At 38.0% G+C, this 25,937-nt stretch overlaps 1 protein-coding gene across 2 annotated transcripts in view; it reads right to left on the bottom strand.

Moving 5' to 3' along the window:
• Nucleotides 1-25,937, bottom strand: part of LOC127455281 (serine-rich coiled-coil domain-containing protein 2-like) — a 70,832-nt gene that overhangs the window by 5,991 nt on the left and 38,904 nt on the right. The window contains exons 5-11 of one of the 2 annotated variants that reach the window (XM_051723028.1): nucleotides 21,185-21,284; nucleotides 17,671-17,776; nucleotides 16,895-17,063; nucleotides 16,656-16,721; nucleotides 15,246-15,338; nucleotides 14,209-14,319; nucleotides 10,884-10,968 (exon numbers count right to left, since the gene is read on the bottom strand). In XM_051723028.1, coding sequence (XP_051578988.1) covers nucleotides 10,884-10,968; nucleotides 14,209-14,319; nucleotides 15,246-15,338; nucleotides 16,656-16,721; nucleotides 16,895-17,063; nucleotides 17,671-17,776; nucleotides 21,185-21,284 — 730 coding nt within the window. The remainder of the gene's footprint in view (nucleotides 1-10,883; nucleotides 10,969-14,208; nucleotides 14,320-15,245; nucleotides 15,339-16,655; nucleotides 16,722-16,894; nucleotides 17,064-17,670; nucleotides 17,777-21,184; nucleotides 21,285-25,937) is intronic. The other variant, XM_051723027.1, reaches the window with a different exon arrangement.

Raw genomic sequence — 25,937 nt, 5'->3', positions numbered from 1 at the left:
TTTAGAAAAAGCACATATCTGGGTTCCAGTGAGACACTTACAATGGACGTGAATGGGGCCAATACTATTTCAAAAGTATAGCCGCAAGACATAAACAATATGCATGTTAACATGATTTTAGTGTGATAAAATCCCTTACTAACCTTTTCTGTGTAAAGTTATAGCTATTTTTAAACCTTTGTTGCCATGACTATGTAATGTCAACAAACCCTAAAACGACTGGAAAAAAAAGTGGGACGCCTTAAATCCCATCAGAAGTGGTAAAATCACAGTAATATACGGCCTTAAGTGGCTTACTGCTTTATATACAAAACATCATTATGATTAAATACACCAATGTTCTATAAATATTTTAAATACGATAAACAATTAATCTGGAGAATAATGCAGCTCATTATTCTACCTGTAGGGTTTTTAGGGTTGCCAAACAACACGGCAATTTGCTTTTACAGAATTAATACAGAATTTGTTTGATGTCCAAATAAAGAAGTGTGTATGCAGGCTATACTGAAGTCAAATGTGGCTCATCCAATCAGCTTTTTGCTTTTTTCTTCAACTGAGAAATCATCACACCTGCACATGCAGCACCATTTACAAACAATAAAAAAAAAATAAAAAAATAAAAAACAGAAAAGAAAGCAATGTAAAGCAAACTTTCATGCGCAAAACAAACAGTGTGCTGTTGGCTGCTGCTCTGTATTTGGGGTTTGAGTCCAAAGTTTGCCAGAGGTTAGAAGTTAGAGGTCTTAAACTGTTTTGTTATAAACATCTGATGGATATTAATAACATCTTGCCAATGCAGTGAGGACTACAGATTACACTTTCATTTAGATATTATGACACTATTAAAAAGAGCCTGATTTTAGCTAGTAAAATGCCAAAAGCAATGGAGAGGAGAAGGGACAAGATAACCTTCATCACACTTTTGCTAAATTCTCTAATTCAGTCAATTGTCATTCTGTTGGGTTTCCATGATTAAATGAGGCCATTTAAATAATAAAGGAGTTTTTAATATCTTTGGTTTGTAGAAGAGGTAATATTATAAATCCCTGAGGAGTTATCGGATTATTTTATTTTAATTGTCTTCTAAAGCTTTAAAACTCTTCAGCATCTCCTTGTGCTGTCACAGGACCAAGGACATTTGCACTGTGGCTAATTTCCTGCTTATCCACCAATCAGCCACAACAATAAAACCAACTGCCTAATTTCATATAGGTCCCCCTCGTGCCTACGTGAACAGCTCTGACCCATCGAGGCATGGACTCCACAAGACCTCTGAAGGTGTCCTGTGGTATCTGGCACCAAGACGTTAGCAGCAGATCCTTTAAGTCCTGTAAGTTGCGAGGTGGGACCTCCATGGATCTGACTTTTTGGTCAAGCAGATTGAGATCTGGGGAATTTGGAGGTCAAGTCAACACCTTGAACTCTTTGTCATGTTCCTCAAACCATTCCTGAATAATTTTTGCATTATCCTGCGAAAGAGGCCACTGCCATCAGGGAATACTGTTGCCATGAAGGAGTGTACGTGGTATGCAACAATCTTTAGGTAGGTGGTACGTGTCAACGTAACATCCACATGAATGCCAGGACCCAAGGTTTCCCAGCAGAACATTGCCCAGAGCATCACACTGCCTCCGCCGGCCGGCCAGCCTTCTTCCCATAGTGCATCCTGCTGCCATCTCTTCCCCAGGTAAACGATGCACCATTAGATCACAGTCTACATGATCTAAAAGAAAACATGATTCATCAGACCAGGCCACCTTCTTCCATTGCTCCATTGTCCAGTTCTGACGCTCACGTGCCCATTCTAAGTGCTTTCGGCGGTGGACAGGGGTCAACATGGGCACTCTGACTTGTCTGTGGCTACGCAGCCCATTATGCAGCAAGCTGTGATGCACTGTGTGTTCTGACACCTTCCTATCATGGCCAGCATTACATTTTTCAGGAATTTGTGCTACAATAGCTCTTCTGTGGGATTGGACCAGACAGGCTAGCCTTCGCTACCCACACGCATCAATAAGCCTTAGGCACCCATGACCCAGTCGCCGGTTCACCGGTTGTCCTTCCTTGGATGACTTTTGGTAGGTACTAACCATTGCATACCAGGAACACCCCACAAGTCCTGCTGTTTTGGAGATGCTCTGACCCAGTAGTCTAGCCATCACAATTTGGCCCTGGTCAAAGTCGCTCAGATCCTTACGCTTGCCCATTTTTCTTGCTTCCAACACATGAAATTCAAGAACTGACTGTTCACCTGCTGCCTAATATATCCCAACCCTTGACAGGTGCCACTGTAACGAGATAAATGTTATTCACTTCACCTGTCAGTGGTTTTAATGTTGTGGCTGATCAGTGAATGTATGTGTGTGTTTAATGTTTGAACCCCGGTCCACATATGCAGACTGATGATTGTTTGTATAGTCTCTGGGAGTGGGCTGAGAGAAGTAGGGATTCTTTCTGAATGCACCAGTAAACACTGAAGCTCCATCAGAGCAAAGACAGATGTAACATACCCACAGCATAAGAAACAATTGGACGCAAAACAGGTGGTTTGGGCATAAAATTGGCAAAGAGAGAAAAAAGACATGTCAGCTATGTTTATTTTGTTTTTGTGTGTGCGTGTGAGAGAATTGAATCAATGCTTTAAAGACCCCGCAAAGTGACTTGATGAGCACAGTTTTCTTTCCTGTGTTGACTCATTTCCTGTTGAAACAGGACATTTGGGCAAGACATATAGAAGGGCTCATCCACATTTTAAAATAGCCAATAAGCTTAAGTTACATCACAGCCATGAGCTCTGTATTTGATGGAGGGATGTTCTCATTCTAGAGAGCATTTGATAGGACAAAAATCTGTGTAGTGCAAGATGAGTCATCAACATTTTTGATCCGTTTTCCTAGAAAAGACTGCAAATGTTAAAATGTGCATATCTTGCTAAAAGTACATTTTGTCAATATTTAGGCATAAAGACAGCCTTAAAGCTAACACACATGGACATAAGGTCACAAAACTCCAATTCTGATTTTATGGGGTCGTTAAAACAAAAATCAGACTCTCATTCCTGACATGCAGAGATGCATCAAAGCAAACATGAACTGGTCACACACATGACATGACATGACCATGCAAAGGGTGAAGCTCTGAATAGCTGTTACTGTACCACGCTGTGTCACGGAAGTAATGTAAAAGATGCTCCACCCCTGTTCAAGGGGCATTATGGGATAGGCAGAGGGGGAGAAACAACACAGAGTACATGGTCATTCAATCAGGAAATAGTAAGAGGAAAGAGAGAGGCAATGGACTGAGAGTGAGGAACAGGAGAAGAGGAAGCAAAGATAGAAAGGATGCACCAGTAAATATGAGGACAAGGGTGAGGAGAAAGAGAGAGGAAAGGCCAAGAGAGAGTCAAGTCTATTGAGGCATACACAGTCTGACATCTATTTGAACTACAGTGCTTACAACATAAAACCTCAAGCACGCGCGCGCACACACACTTATTACATCACAGTTCTATTCTAACAAAACTCCTCAGTTTTAAACATAAACCCTGCACTGTTATGGGTGACTCACATAAACCCTCTGATGATCAATATAAAAAATATGAAATTAAACTTTGCACAGAGAAAATGAAAACTTTGAGAAAAATGAGAAAACTTTTCAATTTTTTTTTTTTGTTATTTGTTTTCTTGTTATCTAGATTATGATACATTCTGAGACTCTTAGCCCAAGAAACTGCCGAAAATTCACAAAAATTGAGCCAAAGCTTACTTTTTTCTTATTTTTATGATATAACATTATATATCTCAGGGTGTAAATAAGGTAGCTCTGAAAAACTGCTTCTGTTTTGTTCCCAATCATGTCACCTGTATTTTGTGTTGATATGACAAAGCAATCAAAAGTTATAGCGTTACAAAAATGATTTATTCTAGTGTCTAGAAACATCTTCAAGTGTCCAAAAGCCTCTTCAAACAAATAGAAAATCTAATTGTACATAAGAACTAATTACACATTATACAACAATGATAAAAGGTATGCTCTCTCTCCAAAGCATGCAGATATGAGTACCGAGATCTCATTCAGTTCCATTCTGTGTCATTTGAGCCAACGAGTCTGTGTCATGTACTTGGCGCTATCTCCTGGTGGCATATGTAATTAGAGTGAATGATCCTCTTTGCCCATTTTTGAATAACTTACACCTCAGTGATCTGAGTCCTAATACGATTGGTTTAGCGTTCCATGATGCAGGACAGCGTACTACATAATTTTCGATTAAGTCACCTGATCCAGGAAAGCTAACTTTTTATGGCATACGAAATGTGACAAATGTGGTTAATGGTAATACAATAATTGATAATGGTAAATCATTGAATAATGATTATCAATTAAATAAAACGTATAACCATTACCCTAAAGTTTTTCCCTTACGATAATCATACCCTCACGTTTAACCAACAAGCCGTTGTCCCGTCTCTATTATAATCAACCATTGTATTATCACTCGTTGTATTATCACCTTGTGGCATTGCAAAATAGATGGGCATACTTCGGTGTGGCACATTCAATTTCATTGGTTGCTATATGAATAAGATGAACGCTCAATTAGATTTGTCTGGAAATAGCATTATTTTGCAAAGACAACAGATGTCGATGATGCCTGAGTGTTGTCATGGTACCAAAATGTCAGTAGTCGGTACTGATACCAGTGAAATTTCACAGTTCTCGATACCAATTTTGATACAACAGAAAAAATATGCTAATATGATAATGTAGTATTGAACACGCTCCTTTAGCCTAAAGTTAAATTTCAATGTAAATAATAAATTAAAAGATATGCATGTTTCCTTAGTGTTTCTAACACTTGTTTATTTTTAAGCAGGGCCCTGTTGAAATCTGTTTTATTTTTTCCCTAAATCCTTTTTTCCTTCTTTTTTATTGTTTTTCCAGAATTCCATGTTTTAAAGTTTAATTTAATTATCAAAATGGTGTCTAATCAAAAAAATTTCTTAAACTTTTAAAAATGTATAACAAGTAAAAAAACAGAACAATTACTTATCAACATACCATAGAATTTTTTTCAGTATAAAAGCACTCTTGCTTGTGATATATTGCTTAATTTTTTTTATTGTTACAATCATTATTCATTAGTCATTATTTATTATTATGACAATAATAAGAATTATATTATTTCTACAGTGAGGATTACATTTTACTATACAGTTATAATATATTTCTGTTGTCATTTCTTCAATTTCAGGCATTTAGCTTTTATTATGAATCGTGCTTTTATTTTGACATATATTTTTGACGGAAGTTTAACTTCTCCAGAAAAACAGTTCACTACATGGTCCAGTGTGATCGTTAAAGTGCAAATGCTGTGATTTAATTATATAAATTATATAAAAATAACGCTTCAGAGTAGATTAGTGCTCTGCTCTGTCATCTCTTATACAACGCAAATGATTCTCATAGTCTGTGGAGTTTCCAGTGTATGAGCAGTCAGCTTCACACATTCATTTAAAGCTTGTGCTCATACAGAATAAGATTGCAGCATTTTGCGGTTTAATAATCACACTAGGACATATCATGATTTTAATTTGATTAGTTGTGCATTTCAGTGTAAAAGGAGTAACAGAGCACATGCTCAAATAAGCGTGTGAGCATTTTAAAGCAGCCGTGTGTCAGTAAAACAGTGTGCATGTACCGAAATAAGTCGGTGCTCAGTACTACCGGTACTGTAGAATCACTGGTATTGTTACATCTTTTTTATTTTAGTACTGACTTGGTACCAAAGTACCGGTAATTTTGACAACACTAGCCTGAGGGGTATTCCAGAAAGCAAGGTTAACTTACCATGACATAAACCCTGAACTCTTGCTTACTCGCGGTATGTGGGTTCCAGAACACCTGCGCGGGGTGAGTTCACTCAACCATGAGTTTGAAACTCAGAGTTAGTGCGTGTTCACGGTGAACTAAGAAACGCATTCTCAGCAGATCGCAGAATTCTCGAGTCGCCATGGAAACAGACGCCAAAAAGAAAGGCGCTGCATATTTCAGTGACGCAGAATATGAAGTTTTAATGACTGCAAATGAGCATTACTTCATATTCACTTTTAATAGCGATAGGAGCTTCATTGTTTTAGGACTGAAGAGTTTGTTTGACAGAAAATACACTGAATCATTGCATGAATTTTATATTAATAAAACTATAAAGTTTTATCGTACATGTAAAAGATTAATTCAACATTAATATTAGACCTCTCTCGCCTACATTAATGTCGACCGTTATATAACAGACTATAGGTTAACTATATATTTTATTTTAAGATTCATTTTACTGGTATTTATCATGCTCTGTGCATGCTCCTTTTATTTTATTTTGTCATGTGAACTGAATGCATTTCCTTTATTTTTAATACCATTTGATGTACCCAGTTTAAGATTTGCCATTTCTAAAAACTTAGAATCATATCACCTTTAATTTCCCACAGTTGCTGATGGTGTCACTGTATTTTAATGGACGCTTTTTCAATTGTAGGATCTCCCACTGTTGTCATCATTTTTCATAGATTGAATGTAATGTTTATCAGTAGGACACACATGATTATAGACACTTAAGACGAAGATCTGCTGTAAAAAAAGGTGGAGAATGATGGGACGCCCACAGAGTTATGTGACCATTATGTCCTTTTCTTATTTGGTGTGGCAATAAAACTTGTTTGTTGTCTTCTCCCCTAAAAGGCAATGGCCGTGCATTCCAATGTAGAGGGCCCATCTACCTTCAACAACTTGGTACTGAATGAAATTATGTTGTTTTAACTGAAGATCATGTGTCTGATTATACATTATAAATGTTCGTAATCTCAATATTACAGAAAAGTAACTCATCTCTTCCTAGTTGTAAAGGAAACTGTAAAAGGTCCATATTGAAAGGCAGATTAAACATGTAATTTAGAGAAGGACCATATACAGCTTCTAATGGAGTAGAGGAGGCTGAGCATCAGAAAGATACATCTTTTCACTGAATCACTTGACCACCAGCTAAAGGAGGCCACTGTATGATCCTCGTCTAAATGACAGCATGTCTCATTTATATTTTCAGATAATGTGTTCTACGTAAAAAAATATTACAGTATAAAAAACTTCTCATTAAAAGAAAAAGCACAATGTACACAATTTGTTCACTTTTGAATGCAAATCTGCGGTGTGAGACTGGAAATGCTGGGGAGAAGAAGATTTGTGAGGTAAAGATTGCATTTTACCATAATAATGCTTTAAAAGTATAATGTGCGTAATTTGAGTTTCCACACCCACTGTGTCGCAATCAAAAGGGCACGCATGCCTTGACAACCTCTGAAACTTACTGACATCTACCTGAAATAAACTAACTCTGGAACATAACCTACTCCAGAGCAGGTTATGTTCAGAGAGTAAGTTGCTATGGCTACTAACATACCCTGAAATTTACCTCAGTTTTTGGAACCAAAAGTTGAGGTTATCCACTTACTCTGAACAAACTAACCCGGGTAAGTCGCTTAACCTGCTTTCTGGAATACCCCCCAGGTCTTGTTGGCCTTGAAAACATGTGAGAGCACGAATCCCTCCAAAGTATTTAAATTCAGTGTGCTTGGAGAAAGGACATGGCTTCCAACTGAATAGTGCAGCTGCGGCGAGAAGCAAAAAAAGAGCTGGAACGAACTCCTCCAAGTGTGTAGTATGTATTATTCTCGGTTGTTTGCTCACATCATGTTTACATTCACAATCATTTTATTGTAGCATGCAACAGCCCGCAAAGCAATGAAATTGAATGTGCCTCACTGAAGCACGCCCATCTAATTTGTATAGCCACAAGGTGATAATACAACGAGTGATAATTCAGTGGTTGATTATAATAGAGACGGGACAACGGCTTGATGGTTAAACATGAGGGTATGATTATCTAAATGCAAAAACTTGAGGGTAATGGTTATACTTTAGATAATTGATAATCATTATTTGATGATTAACAGAGGTAATGGTTATGCGTTTGATTAATTGATAATCATTATTTAAATTATTTACCATAATCAATTATTGTATTACCATTGACCACATTTGTCGCATTTCGTATGCCATAGTTTTTAGCCAGATAGCACTTTACGTGCTGTGTGGACATTGTGCTTTGTCTGTATTATCTAATGATCTACGCATCCGATTATGCTTGTTACAAAGATAATCGCCTCTTCTAAGTAATGGTTTGTGATATTTTATGTTCTGTTTATTTTTTGTGAAGATATAAGTGAAAACGTGGCATATAAGCAACACCTGTTTACAAGTAACATGTATGTCAAAAACATGTATTCAGCTATTACTCGCTATATTTTTGTATGCTACTCTTTGACAGCTTTCCAACGACATATGACACATGGCTTTTTGATCAGTTTGATGTTTTACCAATTACAATATTATGTGCACTGCAAAATTAATAACTTGTCAAAACGGAGCACTTCTGATTTGTCTGCAAATTTTAAAGCACTTGTTCAGTTTTGGTCACAATGCCTGCATGCATTGTAAAGGACAGCTTCTAAGCTTTAAAATGATACTTATTTTGTGTTGGTCAAGACAAGATTTTTTTCACATTGTGGTAATGACAGGGGTAAAATGTGCAGAGCTCATGAAAATAATCTCACAATGTAAAAAATCTAAATGACCCTAAAAATAGGCTTCATTTTCCATATCCAAAATGTAACTTCTTATTTGATTCTTTGATTTTGGAGTAAAAAAGTAGCAGGTCAATTTATTGACAGGTTTCGTGAGAATCACCCTAATGCAAAACCAAACCATAAAGACTGCCAAAAGACTAAGGAAAATACAACTGCAATTCATATATATATATTCATATATATATATATATATATATATATATATATATATATATATATCTATACACATACATACATACATACACATACATACATACATACATACATATATATACATACATACATTTATATATATATATATATATATATATATATATATATATATATATATATATATATACATATACATATACATATACATACATATACACAGTATATATGTATAATATTTTATACAACAAATATACAGAGAAGACAGACCTCAACAAAAACATGCCATCTTAAAACACATCAGTATAAAACACACTTTTACCCTAGATAACTTTTCCACCACATTTTCCCATTCTGACTCTCTCTACAAAATATAATTTTGCCATGGCAGTCTAGAACATTCAATGAATTTCACAGCCAAGAAAATAAATTAATAAAAATAAACAAATACACACATTTCTTCTTGTTCTACTGAAGAATTGTTACTCTCTACAGAATATCTCTCTCTCCCTCACACACACACACAATCCATTACAGCTGCATGTGTTTACACTGATTCAACAATGTGTATTGGCTCTTTGACTGACCGCTCTTGTGCACTGAGATGTTTACCCAAACTCCCTGAACAAAACATACCTAAAGACAGGCTTCACAGCACGATTTGTCCACACACAAAAACCCTCACACAGATTAATGGATGCAGTGACCCACCTAGACCCGACAGACACTTCAAAGCTTTTCCAGCAGGGAACTGCTTACTTTCTGTCTAACCCTTCATACCCCCCTGGACTTTTCCATCTCTCTCTCACTCCCACATAAAATCTCCCCATCCCCTCTCTCTCTCTCTCTTTTACACTCTCTCATTAGACAGAACTGATATCCTACTTAGCCCTGACTCACTCCCTGATGTAACTGAATATTGTTTACATGTTTATAAGCCTATAAGGAGACAATGGGTCTGTTCTGAAACCTATTTAGCTGCCTCCTGCCTACATAGGCAGCTGTCTTCTATGGCAGCATCATAACTGAAATGGAGCCTAATAAGTGACTGATTTGGAATGCTCTATATAGGCAGCAACTCTGTGCACCACGTAAACAGCGCTCCTCTCGAAAAGTGCACAGGAGACTCAACTCGCAATCGATTTAAGTACAGGTGATAAGAGAATCTGAGAATATTACTACCTTACATGGTACCACCAGTAACATAGAAATGTATACTAAAGTGCTTCTTTTCTCATTTACATATTTGAGAATATGAACTGGCTTAATCTTTTGATTTAATAATTCTATGCTCTTTGGTTTAAACTGGAATGCACTTTTGTCAACAGCCAGAAATGTTCTTTTCCAATAAACAATATAACAACGTGCTTTGGTTTATATTTATCCATTGCTTGTGGACTTAGCAGACAGAGTCAATTTAAAAATCTGGTGATAATTTATAGGAATACTTCACCCAAAAATTATAATTCTCTCATCATTGACTCACCCTTATATCCTTTTTGAAGCATTTACTCACATGTACTGTATTTCCTTTTTGGAGCATGAAAGAGTTGGACCCCATTGACTTGCATTGCATGGATATAAACAAATCATATCTCCATCCATCCCAAAATTCCACAGAAGAAATAAAGTAATAAAAGTAAATGATGAGAGAATTATCGTTTTTGTGTGAACTAGTCCTTTAAGTCTAGTAGCTTTTTTCTCTAAAATCCAAATATAATTCAAAATATGATTATAACTCAAATATAATTCAAACATAATTCATAATTTCTAAAGGCCTGTTGACAGCCTTATGATGCTGCCATAGAATCTAGTCTCAAGAGGCAGCAAATACCTTTTGAAACAGCCATCACTTTAAGAGTGTGCCTATGATGGCCTATGAAGCTGCTAACTAGGTTTTAGGAACAAAACAACAGTAGCATTTCAAAGAGACTGGTAGAAACAGCAGAAACAGAGAAAGACAGAGAGACGCAGAAAAAAAGCTGAGCACTTTGCCAAGGTAACAGGGTCAGAGGTCAGGGGTTAATGACTCACTTTGTCGGCGTTGAGGCATGCCGGCACGAGGTGCAGCCTGGTACTGGCACTGCCAGGGAGAGAGGAGAGGAGGAGTGGGTACAGCCTGCAACACACACACAGAGAAACCGTGACACACGCACACACGACACACAGCCCACATACACACACGTGCAGAAAAGGAACCTCAGTAAACCTAGACAAACACACAGTTTAGAAGGAAAGACTTGTTTGCAAGCACATCACACACATCCTCTCTTCAGAGAACAAATGTCTGAATATCAGACTTAAATATCAGCGAAGATCCATCAACATGGATGCAAGCATGCAAGAGAACTAAACACAACACTATTCCAAATACACAATACACAAAAGGCATGCTATTAATGCCCTGAGCACACAACATTCCTTGCAAACGCACAGTGTATGTATGTATCTTACGGATGACACTTCACCTTGCTTGTAAACTACTCATGCACAATGCATTTACATACACTGGGGAAATATATATATATATATATATATATATATATATATAAAAGATAAAGCAATCAGGGCTATCAACATGGTGTTTTAAAGTAGTATATATGTACCTTTCCCATCCAATACTTACTGAACCTCACCCATAATGCTCTTAAACATACAAACCTTAACATTTAATGATTAAATATCATTTAGGTGCACCTTAGGGAACTTTCTGAGATAAGGCCAATAAAACTAAATCAACGCAATGTTAATCTAATGCCCAGAGAGAAAGAGAGAGTGGTATTGCAGTCCTGTGATATACTGCATTACATGTTCTTTTGGGGGTTACACGTTTAACACTGAGGCAAAGGTGAGTCTCATGCTCGAGTCTATCAATAATGGACAGAAAATTAGATTTGTTTACCTTCATCAAACGAAATTTGTGAGGTAGCATATTCATATAATCCTTCAAATTAACATGAGACGTTGTGCTCAACATGTGATTTCAGGGGTAGGTTTAGTGTTAGCTTTAAGGATTGGGTTAAGGCCTGAAATACTATTGATTTCAAACAATTACTGCCCTCTGATTTTATGGTTTAGTATTTGGGAAAGAGCCTGGCATCAATAGAGATTTCCCATTTTGATGCAAAAGATTCACAAGCTCTCGTTTTGATAGAGATTTTGATACTGTTTTATTAATTCTGATTTATTTGGGTCTATTTCAGTTATAATGTCCATTCTGCTTACATATGAAAGCAGTTTATGCTGTAAATTATACAGGGAACCTTCTAACTTGGTACGAAAATATTAATTAAAATAGGGCCCAAACTGTGCTGTTCAACTGCTATTTATTTATAGGGATAGTTCACCCAAAATTGAACATTTTTGATCATTTATTCACCCTCATCCCATCCCAGATGTATATGACTTTCTTTCTTCTGCAGAACTCAAACAAAGATTTTTAGGAGTATATTTCTGGTCTTTAGGTCCATACAATGCAAGTGAATGGTGACCAGACCTTTAAACCTCCAAAAATCACATAAAGGCAGCATAAAAGTAATTCATATGACACCAGTGGTTAAATCCATATCTTTAGAAGTGATATAATAATAATAGGTGTGGGTGGGAAACAGATCAATATTTAAATTCTCTCTCTTTTTTTTTTTTTAACAATAAATCTCCACTTTCACATTCTGAAAGTGAAAGTGGATATTTATAGTAAAAAAGGATTGGAATATTAATCTGTTTCTCACCCAAAGTTCTTGCATCATTTCAGAAGACATACTGTATATTAAACCACTGTGAGTCGTTTGGATTACTTTTATTTACATTTACATTTATACATTTGGCAGATGCTTTTATCCAAAGTGACTTACAATGCCCTGATTACAGGGACAATCCCCCTGGAGCAACCTGGAGTTAAGTGCCTTGCTCAAGGACACAATGGTGGTGGCTGTGGGGATTGAACAAACAACTTTCTGCTTACCAGTTCAGTGCTTTAGTCCACTACACCACCACCACACCACTTTTATGCAGCCTTTATGTGATTTTTGGAGCTTGAAGTGTCTGGTCACCATTCACTTGCATTGTATGGACCTAAAGAGCAGAAATATTTTTTGTATTCAGCAGAAGAAAGAAACTTATACTCATCTGGGATGGCATGAGGGTGAGTAAATGATGAGAGAATTTTCATTTTTGGGTTAAATATCGACAATCGACAAAACCAAAACTAAAATACATTTTTTAAGTAAAATTAAAAGATCGATCTTGGGATTTTAAGAATAATCAGATAATAAAGAATTGTGAACGAATTGTGAACATTCAAATAAAAATCATAATTAATTAAAAAATCTATATTTTTACCAAGCCCTGACAATATTCCTGGAACTTTACAAAGGATGTTGGTCCACGAACATGTCCTATTTGCATAAATCACATTATAGATATGAGCATTTTTAAAGATAGATAAACCCACAACACATTAAACAAAAATTAAACATTCCACAAATTCCTCTTTTGTTTGCTGCTTTGATGACATTACTTATAATAATCGGCAATAACTCTTCATTTAATGATAACGTTAAGCAAAGTTTAACTTTGAACAGTCACTTAAAAAGCTTTAGTAAAGATGTTCTGCAGTTTATAAAAAAAAAAATCTTAATTTTCAAACTCTACCATACGCAGAACATCAGTGTGAACCTCGTTTTCCTCCGTCCCCAACAACTCCATTTCCCTTTCTTGCTCATTTCCACTTTCAAATTCTCCTCATCCATCTCTCGTACCTCCTTTCATCTCTCTCCTCCCTCTAATCTCTCTTGACTCTGGTCTTTCGCTGTGTGCTGTTAGCTTTAGTGATTGTGTGCCGGTCTTCAATAAGAACACGTCCCTTGTGAACAGCCCAGGCTGAGGCTCTGAAAGCTAAGCCACCTAGGTGAGTGCTGTGCTGCTTCACTTAAATAGGAGATGACAATCATTCTGTACTTTGTAGTAGATGCCCGTTTTCCACTAGCAGCCGCAAATTGGCCAAATCGGCACCTCAGCAAACGAGTCTCAGCTCAGGTTGTCCCGCGAGGCCAACATTCTATTTCACCATGAAAAATGAAAGCAACTGAGGATGGAGGAAAGGAAAAGAACAGAAGGAATGTGTTGTCTGATTTGTCAGCCCTGACAACACATTTGCTTCTTTCTTTTGTAAACAACTAGCCACCTCTAAATGCTTTAAGAGTTGCAGGGGAAACAGAAAATGAGAGAGTGGGAGACAGCTCATCAGAAACACAAACATATACTCACTACAATGACATTTTGGGTGACTTTAGAGTGTCATATTGATGCGATCATTTTGACATGCATGCTGCTAGCCAGATAAAGAGAAAGGACTCACAGCATGGTGATGATGGGGCGGCCGCCACACCGTCTGAGTGGATTTATCATGATGTGTTCTTCTCTCACCTTTGACCACCAACTTCTGCTTTTGACAATGACATCTCACCGGCTGAGAGAGAGAAAGAGTGTTAGTTACTGTGTGGTTGCTATGGTGATGCAAGGTGGTTTTTAAGGGTATTTTGGGCAGTTGTTTATGGCCAATGTGAAAACAGCCCACTCCCAAGTCACTATGATTTTCTGCTCCCTATATATGGCTCGGGTCTCTCCTTCAATGCAAGTCCATGAGATTTTTCACAGGTTTTATTGTCAGCCAGGTGAAAATCTGACAGCTTAGCAAAGTAATAGCACCTCTACTTAATGAGTTGAACAATTTAAGGTGCCATTCGTGTCTGTAGCACAAACTGGTTTGTTCAAATAGTAATAGAGGTACTGTCTCATTTATGATAGTCTCAGCCTCAGAAAGGCACCACCTACAGTTCATTCACTTACCGTCTGTTACATACTGCACACAAATCTGAAAAGTACTTTCTTGATCTGGCAAGCTCTAATCTAACTGGCTGACTTTAGGCAACTTCTGGGAGTACGAGCACACAAGTTTTTTCTTCTTTACAGGTGTTTACAAGACACTAGGTTGATGCAACACGCGCTTCTGAGGATGAAATGTTTAATGGATTTGCCAGGTTTGCGTCATAAAAGTCATTAAAAGATATTCAGTGTTTTGTTTAGTAGCAATTTAACAAAATATCCACAAGCAGAACTGTATATAAACTAAATGAACTGTTGTTGGTCAGTTAGCATGGTAGTCAAATGCTTTTTTTTCTTTCTAAATGGGCAGTTCTTGCAATGTGGACATTTCGTCTAAGGACTGGTTACACAAGACTAAATTCAGGCAGAAAAGGAGTTCGCATTGGCTAAAATATCACACACAGACGCTGCAGGCTCTGTTAAACCACACATGTATTATGTATTTTCAATTGTTACAAAATCGTCAAAGTGAGGGTGAATGTGAATGTGTTTGGACTGCTGATGGCTCACAGATTGTTGTTGATGCGTGAGTCGAGTGATAATTTTATCTTTATTTATCAGCTCTTCCCTGAGACGTGCCACTTCCTTCATCAGCTCCTCCATCTTACACACAAATAACATTAGAGAGACACACAGACAGAAAAACAGATATTAACCACACATACAAATAATATTAAACACCTCCACATATAATAAAAAACATATAAATAATACATGTGAGTGTGTGTGTGTGTGTGTGTGTGTGTGTGTGGGGGGGGGGGGGATTTAATTACTTAGCTATAATTTGAGGACAAATTTGTCCCCAGAAGTTAGATAATTACTGCATGTCAGAACCTCCCCTTTGGGAACATTTGGGGACGTCTTCATTAAAGGACTATTCACCCAAAAATGAAAATTTGCTGATCATATACTCACCCTCAGGCCACCCAAGATGTACAGTATATGACCTTCTTTCTTCATCAGAACAGGATTTAAGATTTTTAGGAATGTATCCCAGGTTTTTAGTGTCATCCAATGCAAGTGAATGGACACCAATCTTTGATGGTCCAAAACGCACACTTAGTCAGCATCAAAGTAATCCACACGACTCCCGCTGATCAAGTAATGTCTTCTGAAGTGAATCGATACGTTTGTGTGAAAAACAAATCGCTAATTAAAATTGCTTCCTGAAAACACTGAATGCCTCACATCACTATCGTGTGACGTCATCACGTTGGCGTGTTCACGCGAGAATTCAGAAGTTCCACTCTGTTTACAACAGAGGAACGTACTTCACACGAGAGTTATGTCAATTCAAACAGCTACAGATAGCTGGCGGAAGCGCCGATTTCAAGTTAAAAACATTTTAATTAGAGATTTGTTTTTCACACAAACGTATCGATTAACTTCAGAAGACATTCCTTGATCGGCGGGAGTCATGTGGATTACATGCTGCCTAAATATGCTTTTTGGACAGTCAAAAATTGGTGTCCATTCACTTGCATTGGATGAAGCTAAAAACCTGTGATACTTTCCTAAAAATCTAAAATCCTGTTCTGACGAAGAAAGAAGATCGTGGATGGCCCGAGAGTAAATTATCAGCAAATTTTCATTTTTGGGTGAACTATTCCTTTCAGAAAAACAATGTTTGCTTGTTTTTCTGTTGCATACGTTATCTATTAGAGGAAGGGTTGGATTAGCCTATAGTAATTATAACTAGCTTTATATAAAAATACATTTATTCATTTGGCAGACACTTCCATCCAAAGCAACTTGCAGTGCATTCAAGATTACTTTTTTTTAGTATGCGTTACCTGGGAATGGAATCCCTGACCTTGGTGTTGCAAGCACCATACTCTACCACTTGAGCTGCAGGAACTCTATGGTGCGTATGTGGATAAGAAAGTGTCTACATGTTGGTGTTTATGGGATTTTACGGACCTGCCGGCCTTTGCTGTCGTCTTCGCTGGATTCCACACTCTCTGGAGAAATATCTCCATCATCCATCTGAATAAAAACACACAAACTACATATTCTAGAGGCACTTCTCTCATGTTTAGAACTCATTTTTATCTATTTTCCTGTTTATTTTGTTCACACCCACACACACACACACATTAAAAGCTGCTCAGATGCCAGCAGCTGTGTATGTGTATGTATTCTCAGCTGCCCAGCTGTACCTGCAGTAGACTCTTGAGTTTGAGCAGCTGTGATTTAACAGATGAGCAGTCCTCAACCATGTGCTTGAGAGTGAGGTCATCTAGCGCCACCGTGTGACTGTCATGCTGAACTTCATGATGGAGAGTCCGATGGCCTGTAGGACACCCATCGTAATGCAACCCAACCAGCCTATCAGAGTGAGAGTGTGTATAAGGATTAGGCTAAATTATGAATTATTTAATGACTAAATAATATAATAATTACTAAATTATTATTGTTCACCCGCCCAAGTTTAAGTAACTTTTACTAAAAGGTAGCATGTGTAAATCTCATTTCTATTTTAAGTGTGTAATTTCTGTGCTACTAGCACCACTGAACAAAATTTGCAAAAATAAACAGTGTTAGTGCTTTCAACCAGCATTCTGTATATGCCCCCATCTGCAGCTGAACAAACAGATTGTCCCACCCCCAACTCTCCAAGTTATTGTTGTGTCGGGCTAAACAGGTCGCTCAAAACAAACAGAGGAATATTTATTGTGCCATATAGAGACATAGTGTTTAGAGTTTGAGAAAATGTAAAGTTACAGGTTTCAGCTTTAACTCTTCAAATAAAAGAGTTTGATGACAACATAATGTAACTAAAGAGCCATAGTGAGGTAATAACAGTAATATTATTTTTAAATATTTCCAGTTTGTTTATATGTAACAATAAGAGTAATAATTCTGAAGGATTAAAAAATTATGAATGAGTGGCTGAAGTTCATTGTTAACACTTTTATCCACTTTTAGCTTTAACCTGTTGTCATTGCGAGCATGATCCGTTCCACTCCATCTCTGCTGTCTTCTCCTCCACTGAGTTGGCCGGCCCCCCCTCTCAGAGCGCTCAAAGTGGGCCATTCCATCTGCATACACAGAGGGGTCAACACCAGTCAATGACAAATAAACAAAAACAATGAAAAAACACCCACAAGCCAATTCACTTCTAAATGCTATTTCCACATTCTGTTAGTCTCCTAACCACACTCAGACACAGACACAAACACTTCTTGGTAAGAAGGTCATTTTTCTCTGGAAGGTTGTGCAGTGTCCTTCTAAATTGTGGTCTCTTAGAGTTTAGATACAAAGCACTCATACTGCCTGAGGCAAGATATCAGGGCAGACTCACATTCACACACTCTTGAGGCATATACAATCTCACACACATACACACACTCTCTGTCTCCCACCCACCACCTTTCTAAACTTTTCTCTCAATCTCTTTCTATGTGTCTCACATACCACAGAATATGATAGCAAGCAGTACAGACAGAAATCTAAGATATTCCAAAACAGACCTGCTACATTCCTCTTGTCCTTGCAGCCTATTCTGTGCAAGAGCTCCAAGAAACAGCTTTAAAAACAGACCAAAACTCACACAAGAATACAAACAACCTTAAAACTAAGAGTAGAGATGGTCTGTTTAGAATGACATGTCCAAAGGAAAAACAATAAGTTCACATTTTTTAAAAAGCACTAAACTTTAAATCCAGCCAGACAAAAATTCTCGGAGCAATGGAATCTTCTAAAGTGCAAAGTAGAACTCCAAAAAAGAATGTAGAAAACTTTTTTACAAGTTTTCTGTCAAACTCTCTCCGACTTTCCGAGAAGCTGTAAATCCAGTAACTTTTCCGCCCTGTTGGAAAGTGTGTGTGTTTGAGTTCTGGGAACTCCCTGGGAGCTCTGACCAGAATCAGACACACAAACACACACACACACAGCGACACACAGCTGCAATCCTTGAGTCCTGGGGCCTTTAGTAGAGAAGGGGAGCTGGACTTGCTGGCGGCCAGGCAGTGGTTTTCTCGCCTGGGTCGGCACAGCCCTCAGGCATAGCCTCCCACTGGTCATGAGAATCAGCGTCAAAACAGCAGGCCTTCCTGCCAACCAAGCGGACAGATCGAGCAATGAAAGAATGAAGAAGGGAAGGAGAGACAGAGAGGGAGGGGAGAAAGGGGGAGGGGGTCTGAAGTTATCTATTCCCTCCTCTAGGCACTTTCTGACTCTGTACCCTCCTCATATGACTGTAGGACATGGTGCCCAGGGCTATAAATACAACACACACACACACACACACACACACACACACACACACACACACACATCCATACATACATACATACCACATACAAATTACACGAACATTCCTGCTCTGGTGGTGCATGCCAAAATACTGAAAGTAAACCAGACAAAACACAAAAACAAACAATAACCAGAAATATGCACAAATAAACATATCTTAAAGGTATAGTGCACCCAAAAATGAAAATTCCATCCCTTTGCCATCAGTCACTCACCCTCATGTTGTTCCTATCCCACATGATTTTCTTAGGAGATCTAAGGAAATGTTAGGCAGAATTACAGCAATAAGTAATTCTTATTTAACAAGTGCAAGTGAATGGTGGCTGAGGCAGTCAGTCTATAACATTCTCCTTATAACATCTCCTTTTGTGTTTCACGGAAGAAAGAAAGTCATATTGGCTTGGAATAACATAAGGGTGAGTAAATGATGACAGAACTTTTATTTATGGGTGAACTCTCTCTTTAACACAAAACAAACTTTTTGGGCCTAACTGGTACAGTCCTGTTAAGGAAGGGTTTGTGTTTCCATGGTCTTCTTCTATACAGATTTACTCAAATGCCATCTTTAAAGTGTATTGTATTAGGACTTCTTTGTTGGTACACGTAGATCTCAGGTACTGCATGTAATTTCTCTCTGCCTCCAAGACTCTGGAACTGCAGAACACATAACCACCCTGTGCAAAACCTGTGACATCATTTTCACACTCAATTACACCCTTAAGCCCAAAGTATACTTCGGGTTTAATGCGAAAGTTTAGCGTCTGTGTACAGTCGAACGTACAAGCATGCTTCATTTGACTGCGCGCATACACAGGCGGATGGCGCATAAGAGCTACGACTGCTATGAGATACTGTTTCTCTTCAGGAGATTAGACACATAAAGATGTCTTTATACTTCTTCAGACGAGTTATACTGTACAAATGCTGGTATCTCCTGACCTCCCCACACACATTCTTGATGTGCACACCCACTGTTGTTGTTCTCCTGTTGTTTAGAGACAATAACATCTTCTAGCACTTCTTCAGGTCAGCAACGGCTCAACTGTTCAGAGGAAGCACAGCTAAAAAAAACCAGGCCACACACGTTCAGTGCTCGAGCACTCTGCTGATAACTACATTTCCATCGCGTGTCCTGTATGCAGCAGACGCTTAGCGTTTGCGTCTAACCGAAGTATACTTTGGGCATTAGACCGAAGAAAACATAAAATGACCTCAACACCAAGACCTTCACTTCCAAAACCAACCTTATTCTTCTTTTGAGAATCACTCAGATGATTCATACCACTTTCCTTCATTAAAAGGTTTGCTTCACCCAAAATGAAAATTCTGTCATCATTTACCACCCTCATGTCATTCCACACCTTTATGACTTCTTTCCCATACAATGAATGTGAATGGTGACTAGGGCTGTCCCTAAAATCTCCTTTTGTGTCCCACAGAAGTCATATGGGTTTTGAACGACATGGCGGTGAGTAAATAATGACAGACTTTTCAGTTTTGTGTGACCTGACCTTTTATTCAGACTACCATTAGTTTAGTAGTGGTGTCTTCAATAGCAGCTAATCCTGTTGTTTTGTGTGTTAGCCAGCTGTGTTAGATCACTGTAACAATTTACATTCCACACAACAGAAATAAGTCAAATATGCCATTATGCACTATAAATCATCACAAATACAGTATATTCATTATGTTTAATTACTTAAAAATAAAGATAAACACTGAGATGGAAACTCTGACACAGCCATTCAAATGAAAGTCATACACATTCAAAGTGGTGACCATCACCTGACTTTGGATGTGATCAATCAGCATAATGATTAAATCAGCTCTCACTGTCTATGTAAACAGACATCAAATGGAAAATGAGTTAGATTCCAGGTGATTAGATTACAGATTCATAAAGAAGTGTATTGTAATTATAAAGGTAAGTAGTTGCTGGTAAAGTCCTGTACTGCTTCTGAACAGAATAAGAGAGGCATTCATTTAGTTATTATTTAAAAAGATCCACAAGTTTGAGAAAACAGTAGTGAGGATTCAGAAAGTCTATTTATTAAGACATTTACTGAAACAACAGAGAAAAAGATCTTAATTAAGAAATTCTATTGAACGTTCCATAGTATGTGTGTGTGTGTGTGTGTGTGTGTGTGTGTGTGTGTGTGTGTGTGTGAGTGTGTGTGTTTATGCGCACTAACCACTGTGCAAGGCTCCGTCTTCTGGCAGATCCACATCAAGAATGAGGTCATCTTCTTCCAGGTCACATGACGCAGTGTTATCCAAGTTGTTCAGAATGTCCTGAGCATGAGAAATGACAAAACAAAGAGAGAGAGATAAGTTGAGAGAGGCCACATTCAGTATTTTGCATGAAAGACATTTGTGGTAAATAATGAACAGTTGTAATCACTCCAAGAATGTATGACTAAGAAAGATCAGGCAGAAGTCATTGGCCAAGAAGAGAAACAGTGGACGCTATGTGAACAGAAAAAAATAATATATTGTTTACAGTTTTTTCAGGGAGGTCTTTTCAAGACTAGGAGCTTCAATCAAAATGGTGACTTTTCTAACCAGTTGATAATTTGAAAATGCAAAAGCGCGGGGCCTGGGTAGCTCCGCGAGTATTGATGCTGACTACCCTCCCTGGTGTCACGAGTTCAAATCCAGGGCGTGCTGAGTGACTCCAGCCAGGTCTCCTAAGCAACCAAATTGGCCCAGTTGCTAGGGAGGGTAGAGTCACATGGGGTAACCTCCTCGTGGTTGCTATAATGTGTGGTTCTCGCTCTCGGTGGGGCACGTGGCGAGTTGTGCGTGGATGCCGTGGAGAATGGTGTGGGCCTCCACATGCGCTACGTCTCTGCGGTAACACGCTCAACAAGCCACGTGATAAGATGCACGGATTGTCGGTCTCAGACGCGGAAGCAACTGAGATTCATCCTCCGCCACCCGGATTGAGGCGGGTCACTACGGCATCATGAGGACTTGAAGCACATTGTGAAATGGGCATTCCAAATTGGGGGGAAAAGGGGAGAAAAAAAAAAAAAAAAGAATGTGAAATGTCAGAATAATAGTAGAGAGAATGATTTATTTCAGCTTTTATTTCTTTCATCACATTCCCAGTGGGTCAGAAGTTTACATACACTTTGTTAGTATTTGGTAGCATTGCCTTTATATTGTTAAACTTGGGTCAAACGTTTTGGGTAGCCTTTCACAAGCTTCTCACAATAAGTTGCTGGAATTTTGTCCCATTCCTCCAGACAGAACTGGTGTAACTGAGTCAAGTTTGTAGGCCTCCTTGCTCACACACGCTTTTTCAGTTCTGCCAAAAAAAAAATTCTATCGGATTGAGGTCAGGGCCTTGTGATGGCCACTCCAATACCTTGACCTTGTTGTCCATAGGCCATTTTGCCTCAACTTTGGAGGTATGCTTGGGGTCATTGTCCATTTGGAAGAACCATTTGAGACTGAGCTTTAACTTCTTGGCTGATGTGTCTTGAGATGTTGCTTCAAAATATTTTTATATTTAATTTAATATCAAATTAATTTTTTTTCCTCATGATGCCATCTATTTTGTGAATGTGGCATGGGGGGCGTGGTCATGTGTTTGTCTGAGGGAGAGGGAGAGCAGTAAAGCTCGTCACCTGGGTCGTGATTAACACCTGCCTCTCATTATAGTGATGGCGGAGGGAGACCTGATAAGGCACGCCAGAGTGTCAGTGTAAAGGGGAGAGACAGCAGAGAGAGTTGTGGCTGGATGTGCCTGCCAGATTATCAAAGACTCGTTTGTGTGTATATTTGGCCACTAAGTGCCCTTTTTGTTAAAGTTTTTGTGTGACGCTGAAGAGTAATAAAATACTCACACAGACAGTTCGTTGCCTCATGACTCTTCCATTGCCCACAAACCTAAACCTATCACAGTGAAGTGCACCAGTACCTCCTGCAGCAAAGCACCCCCACAATATGATGCTGCCACCCCCATGCTTCATGGTTGGGATGGTGTTCTTCGGCTTGCAAGCCTCACACTTTTTCCTCCAAACATAACAATGGTCATTATGGCCAAACAGTTCAATTTCTGTTTCATCAGACCAGAGGACATTTCTCCAAAAAGCAAGTTATTTGTCCCCATGTGCACTTGCAAACTGTAGTCTGGCTTTTTTATGGCGGTTTTAGAGCAGTGGCTTCTTCCTTGCTGAGCAGCCTTTCAGGTTATGTCGATATAGGACTCATTTTACTGTGAATATAGATACTTGTCTACCTGTTTCCTCCAGCATCTTTACAAGGTCCTTTGCTGTTGTTCTGGGATTGATTTGCACTTTTCGCACCAAACTACGTTAATCTCTAGGAGACAGAATGCATCTCCATCCTGAGCTGTATGACGGCTGTGTGGTCTCATGGTGTTTATACTTGCGGACTATTGTTTGTACAGATGAACATGTTACCTTCAGGCATTTTGAAATTGCTCCTAAGTATGAAGTGGACGTCCACAATTATTTTTGTCTGAGGTCTGATTTCTTTTGATTTTCCCATGTTGTCAAGCAAAGAGGTACTGAGATTGAAGGTATGCCTTAAAATACATCCATAGGTACATCTCCAAATGACTCCAAATCAGAAGCTAATTGGCAAATTGGCTAAAGGCTTGACATCATTTTCTGGAATTTTATAAAGCTGCTTAAAGGCACAGTTAACTTAGTGTATATAAACTTCTGTCCCACTGGAATTGTGATATAGTCAATTAAAAGTGAAACAATCTGTCTGTAAACAATTGTTGGAAAAATTACTTGTATGCACAAAGCAGATGTCCAAAACGACTTGCCAAAACTATAGTTTGCTAATATGAAATCTGTGGAGTGGTTAAAAAATGAATTTGAATGATTTCAACCTAAGTGTATGTAAACTTCTGACTTCAACTGTAATTATATCTACTTAAATAGAAACAGGCCTCTCTCCAGCACACACTCTGCCTAACAAGTGTTTAAAAAGTGTATTTAAAGAAACCTTAGTTCATATTCTTTACCTACACACACACATACACATACACACACACACACAGTCTCTCGGGTCTCTCTCTCTCTCTCTCTCTCTCTGACTCTCTCTCTCTGACTCTCTCCAGGTATAAAGGGGCTTAGTTACGGCAGGTTACTTTAGAGGAAATTACATTTCACTGCACCGGGCAGAATCTTAGACATGCAAGCCGAGCTCCATCAGCACTCTCCTTCTGTGCAGAAAGAGCCAGAATACCGCAGCCCATACACACAGGACTGGAAGTATCAGCTGGTAAAATCGGATTAAAGGTCCCTTTAGAGCTGAACCGATACAGACAGAACTTCTGATAACATTTAAGAAAGTTCTTGTCGGACAAGCCCAAAATCCTGATCACATTTCACGCAATCTGAGTGGTGTGCTCGGGAATGTAACATCATATTTGGGGGAGATCAAAAGAAATGTGTTTGAATTCCTGAATCATACTACATACAAGACAAAATTACTTGGATGCCTAAAGATATACTTAGCAACAAAGCCAAGCTTTCGGTGGTGATTTAGATTAATAATTAATCAATCAAAATGCATTGATTGCTGATCTATTCTGTAATAGTTTTATTTATATAATATAATATAATATCATATCATATCATATAATTCTCCATTAAAAAGGTGCAGTTGCAAAGAAAAAATGTTTTTTGTACAGGAAGAGAGGCAGGAAGCTTATTGCTTACACATTGCAGAAACCTTTTCTAATAACTTAATAACTACACACTGTATTGCCTAACATTAACAAACATTTTATTTATAAAGATAAAAAGCTTATTATTATTTAACCTTTCAACTCCGCCAGCAGGTCCAAAAAGGGGTTGCTATGTCTCGAAAAAAGTTTACGCTTAAAATATTGGTCTCTGAATACATAAGTCAGGTATATGGGGTATCTTTTGAAAGGTTAGCATGTGAACTTTTCATAGATTACCATCACTTCTGCATTTATGTTACATAAAATAACAAAATAAGGCCTGAAAACATTTGTGTTGCAAATCAGTGCCATCTAGACGTCATGTGATAGAAATATTAATATGAATATAAAAGGCTTTCAAAAACCATTTAAATAGACAAATCATGTATCAAATGAAAGCTCTCATTCTCAGCAATGCGAAATATTTTGTTGCCCTAATACCACAGTTTGAAAGATTTTCAAAAGAATCACAAAGTGAAATATGATAAATTGTAAGACATCAAATACAAACATCTCTTTTATGCGCAGATCACTGCTGCTGTGAGCCCCAAATAGCTAAAAACGTTATATCTGCTTTTACCTTAAGCAGTTTTCCAAAAAATTAGCAGTCTGTGTGCTTGCTTGTGTGAATAATCCAATGTTATATCTTAGATGTCCAGAACAAAATATGCAGTCCAGCAGGAAAGGCATGCAAAACGAATCATCGGAAGTATATGCTATCAACTATTGATGATAAAATGTGTCAGAAACTCAGCTTTCTAATGAAACCTAGATTGAGCTTCTAGTCCACTCAGAGTCTGAGATATTCGAAGAAACAATGGGGGTGGTGCATGAACTGAAAATTAGACTGAATGTCTATGGACAAGCACATCTGTGAAGGCTTAAATGCAATAAGAGTGCCACCTACATTTCAGATTGTGACAGAAGGTGAGAGGAAAAATTATTTTTTTATATATATATAGTACTTGTTGCCATCTAGTGGAATAAAATAAGATTTCTTGGAGGGGTGTGGTGTTAAGAGAACAAGAATGATATGCTTAAAAATAAGGACAACAAAAAAAAAAAATTTGTATTATTCTATTCCACATTAATAATCAGTAAACATACACAGTATTATGTACGAATAAATAAGACCAATTTTTGGCAATAAGTCCACAGTTTGTGTACAGTAAATGGCGAGCTTTTTAAATTTGATTGTGAATAATTGCAGGTGGCAGCCCAAAAATGCCCTA

The sequence above is a fragment of the Myxocyprinus asiaticus genome, chromosome 17, assembly GCF_019703515.2.
Source record: "Myxocyprinus asiaticus isolate MX2 ecotype Aquarium Trade chromosome 17, UBuf_Myxa_2, whole genome shotgun sequence".
Lineage (NCBI taxonomy): Eukaryota > Metazoa > Chordata > Actinopteri > Cypriniformes > Catostomidae > Myxocyprinus > Myxocyprinus asiaticus.
This window is presented reverse-complemented; position numbering and strand designations above follow the sequence as displayed.